Source organism: Gregarina niphandrodes, assembly GCF_000223845.1.
Source record: "Gregarina niphandrodes unplaced genomic scaffold scaffold00001, whole genome shotgun sequence".
NCBI lineage: Eukaryota > Apicomplexa > Conoidasida > Eugregarinorida > Gregarinidae > Gregarina > Gregarina niphandrodes.
In genome coordinates this window covers 506,015-510,258 of record NW_011645773.1, presented here as the reverse complement: position 1 = coordinate 510,258, position 4,244 = coordinate 506,015, and the positions used below count along the sequence as shown (strand labels likewise).

Here is a 4,244-nt window from a genome sequence, read left to right as displayed (position 1 = left end):
ACTCGTGTGAACATTCGTATTCGGGTGCACATTCGTATTCGGGTGCACATTCGTACTTGTGTGCGCATTCGTACTTGTGTGCGCATTCGTACTTGTGTGCGCATTCGTGTGCGCATTCGTGTGAGGCGAAGAGGGATGCTTGGGGCTGCCGGTGAAATTGCCTCGGACGTAGCCAAGTGTGTAGCGTCTACATACAGTGGCGTTCTGCACAGCCATGAGTGTCGTCTTCATTACGTAGACGAAACACGATGGCGGTTGTAATGCGCTGCCAGAGGTGTCGACGAATCGCTGGGCGGACTCGAACCAGCCAATGCACTTTTCGTTGTACGGAACAAGGACTGGCGGGTCGTAGAACAGAGCATTGCAGCAACGCATGCTTCGATGAACGAAACTCCGCAACCTCTGAGCATGTGGGTTCTCATAAACCGGCTCGGCCATCATCGGTCCAGTATGATTCGTTCCGTAACCTGGTCCGCTGTGATAACTTGGTCCAAATGAGTAGTTTCCAATGGGTAGAGGCTCTTCACCTCCTTTTTCCGGGATCGCGATGGAGAACGAGTTGGATGGCTGACGAAGACCGTTCGGCTCCGGCTCCTTTCGGTTAAATAGACAGGCCAGAACTTTCATCATCTCGTAACTATATGGATTCTCCAGCACACGGTCTATAACTGAGCCAAAGTCGATCGCGGTCCCAACGCCTGTGCACCTCTCGAGTAACTTGGCAGCACTCGGCCTCTCAGATGGGTCCGGTGATAACATCTCCGCAATCAACTGCGCTGCCTTCTCGTTACTCACACCCTCCACCTTCCGCGTCCTTTGCAGCTTTGTCAGGACTTGAAAACGCTCCATGGTAGTACCAAACGGCGCATGTAACATCTCGTAAAATACCACACCCAAAGCGTAAATATCCGCCGCCTGATCATAACGACCACCGGCTTCTACCTCCGGGGCTATATAGAAATGCGTACCAACACCACTACTCAAAGAAGTCGTCTCAGACAAACCTACTAAACCTGCCTTCCCCGATGTAGAAGGCGACATGTTCTCCAAACTCTTACTCAGTCCCAAATCACCAATCTTCACCTGATATAGATGCGTCCTCTCAACACCACTCGTCTTCTCACCGCTGCTTGTTTTCTCGCCGCCACCAATCTGCTCACCACTGATTTTCTCTCCGCTGGTCTTCTCACCGCTGGTCTTCTCACTGCTGGTCTTCTCACTACCGGTCTTCTCACTACCGGTCTTCTCACTACCGGTCTTCTCATTATTGTTATTGACCTTTTCTCCATTTCCTTTCTCTCCATTTGTCTTCTCTCCATTTGTCTTCTCTCCATTCGTCTTCTCACAACTTGCCTTCAGAAAAATGTTTTCAGGCTTAACGTCTCGATGTAAGAGTCTGTTTTTGTGCATGTAGGAGAGGCCTTCTAGGATCTGGACGAAGAGGTCCCAGGCAAGTTCCGGTTGGTCGCAAAGACGGTTCGAAATGAGTTTGCGTAGCGTACAGCCGTCCACATACTCCATCACGATGTACAGTTTGGTTCTACGGATGCTGGTTCTACTCATGTCAGTGCTGCTGTATAATGTGTTGCATGAATCGTCGCGTCTCCGCCAGGCACTCAATGACCCCGAAGCGGCGGCGTTCTCGAAGTAACTGTGCGAAGTGGCCCCCACACGTCTGACACCACCGGGAGTGCGGCCTTCAGAAGTAAGGAGGCTCTGGGGACTCGTTCCAGTCACTGAGGCGTTTCCAGGCTTGACTCTGTGCTCTCCGCGGATGAGTGCATCACCTTCTGCACAGACACCTTCCGGGCAGACACCTTCCGGGCAGACCGACCGGCACACATTGCTATCTACTGTGGACAGAGCACCAACCTCTTTCGACTGAGATTTCTCTGCGAGTTCTTTTGTAGGCGCTATTGTCGGGCTGCCCGGCTGCGTGCCTATCGGGGAGTTCACTTGGATGCTTGCAGGGGGAAACCATATTCCGGACTTTTCCGCATGAGAAGAGTCCTCATCAAACCGCACCACGTTACTCTCGCTACTCTCGCCAAAACCAACGGTGTAATTACTGTCCGTATACGAGCTTGCCGGGGTCACTCTGGTCGCCTTCTTCCAAAAGGAGTCCACCAAATCTTTCGACGGCTCCCTTCTATCACCGTCTCCTGATGGCCCGACGCCTATTCTTTGGTCGTCCAACCTTTGGTCGTCGTGGTCCTGAAGGGCCGCCAGGTCAAAGCTGCCTGAGGTTCTCAAACCGCCATCTTCCGAACCCGATTCCCAGACTACGGACTTGCTACTTCGGGGACCACCGCGGTTGAAATCGCGGCTGAAACCGCGGTTGAAACCTCTCAATTCCGCCTCGCTATTTCCGACCCTGAATCTTCCAGCCTGGCCCTTTCCGGCCTCTCTATCTGCCCTCTCGCTCTTTCCTGCTTCGCTTTTTCCCGTCTCGCACGCCTGGCTCTCTCCAACATCCCGCTCAATCCACGCAGTAAAGTACCGGACCACGTTCTTATGCTGCAACCGAGCAAGGTTCGAAGCCTCGCGAAGCATAAACTCCAAGGACTCACACTGAGGGCCCATTTGAATACACTTAATCGCATAAATGCACTCTTCATTCAATCGCGATTGACATTTGGTGACAAATCTGAACAAAATTCCAAGTAACTAGAGGGCATGAAAGATTATGCCACGAAGGGCCAATATCATGAAAGCCATCAAGGACTCATGTCCGCCGGAATCGTGCTAGCAATGTGTAGATCTTACCCGAATCCGCCTTTGCCCAGCAAATGAATTTCCTTGAAGTCATTTCTGTATCTACTGTTAGCATTCTCCGGTGCCATTTCGGCGGTGCCACCGACGGACGGACCTTCACTTATCCTTTTCAATTGCAAGAGGGCTGGCTCAGCTCTGAATTAGGTCGGAAAAAGTCCGAGGCAGGGCGGTTTCACACCTGGGGCCGGTTTAAGGGGCGCCGTTTGAAAATAAAAAGAAGGCGGTAGTTGGACTGAGCTGGGAAATGGTTTTACCGGGTAAAAAAGTCTCGCCGCACACGTGTGTGCTCAGCTTTTATTGTTTGATAATCTGCACAATGTCTTCGTCCTGCAGCGTATGATCCTTTCCGACCTTTTGGGGATTGTGTTTCACAGAATTACCCCAGACCAGAGCGCACTTGAAATGGATCAGTAGTTGCTTGTGGATTTTAAGGCAGAGGTCCTTTATGGTGGCCTTGATGCGCCTTAATATAATGGGTTGGGCATAGTCGGGTGCTGCTTGCCCCTTGGTCTTGGTGTAAATCCTGATGAGATCGAGATACTCCCATATTTTCTCAACTAGCTCGTCCAAATTCCATCCATGTCTGGCGGAAATCATGCAGTAGTGATCGTAGCGAGCGAGAATATCAAGTTCCTCGACGGTGCATTCATCGACCTTGTTCATTACGTAGATACAGGGGATATAAACGCAGTTACCCTCAATTGCATCAATCAAGTCGTCCACGGTATGCTCGCCGCGAATGACAACACTGCCATTGAGAATATTGTATTCGGAACATATCATCTTGACCATCTCGTCACACAGAGCAGGCCCCTTGGCCCCGGGTCCAGAACCTGTTTGAGCGGATTGGGTTCTGCTGATTATAATTCCGCCTTTATCTTTGCGAGTAATAGTGATATTAGGAGGCCGTTTGTTCAGGCGAATTCCGAAGCCTTCCAACTCCTTTTCGATCAGCCGTTTGTGGTGCAATGGCTTCATTGCGTCCAAGACAATAAGGATGAGGGAACACGTCCTAGCCACTGCAATGACCTGCTTACCTCGTCCCTTACCGTCCTTGGCACCCTCGATAATCCCCGGCAAGTCCAGTAACTGCAACTTTGCACCCTTATACTTCAAGACACCAGGTACACACGTCAATGTTGTAAATTCGTACTCGCCCTGCTCCGAGTACTGCCCCGTAAGCTTCGTAAGTAAAGTCGACTTTCCCACCGATGGGAAGCCTATCAGTCCAATCCGGGCATCTCCGGTTTTCGTCACATCGAAACCTTCCCCTCCACCGCCACCACCTTTGGAGCCTCCCTCAATCTACAACCACAATTGTCAGTGGCCCTGTCCTAACGCCCACACATGCCCTTGAGGACAACCCAGGCACCTCCCTGTACACTCACGGCTACACAACAAATATGTCCTGCCCTCTTGGGTCACATGCCCCAAGATGGTATGCGCCTTAGTGGCCTACACCCCCTCCC

At 51.5% G+C, this 4,244-nt stretch overlaps 2 protein-coding genes across 2 annotated transcripts; both read right to left on the bottom strand.

The window, feature by feature from the left end:
* Positions 1-92: 92 nt before the first annotated feature.
* On the bottom strand, positions 93-2,843 carry GNI_007080 (protein kinase; the record flags this gene model as incomplete). The annotated part of the gene is made up of 2 exons (XM_011130364.1): positions 93-2,647; positions 2,767-2,843. Coding segments are annotated over 2 exons (2,632 nt in total), but the record flags the coding sequence as incomplete, so codon positions are not given.
* A 226-nt stretch (positions 2,844-3,069) lies between these two features.
* On the bottom strand, positions 3,070-4,080 carry GNI_007070 (putative developmentally regulated GTP-binding protein 1; the record flags this gene model as incomplete). Its single annotated transcript, XM_011130363.1, has 1 exon — positions 3,070-4,080. A coding segment is annotated over one exon (1,011 nt), but the record flags the coding sequence as incomplete, so codon positions are not given.
* Positions 4,081-4,244: the final 164 nt, after the last annotated feature.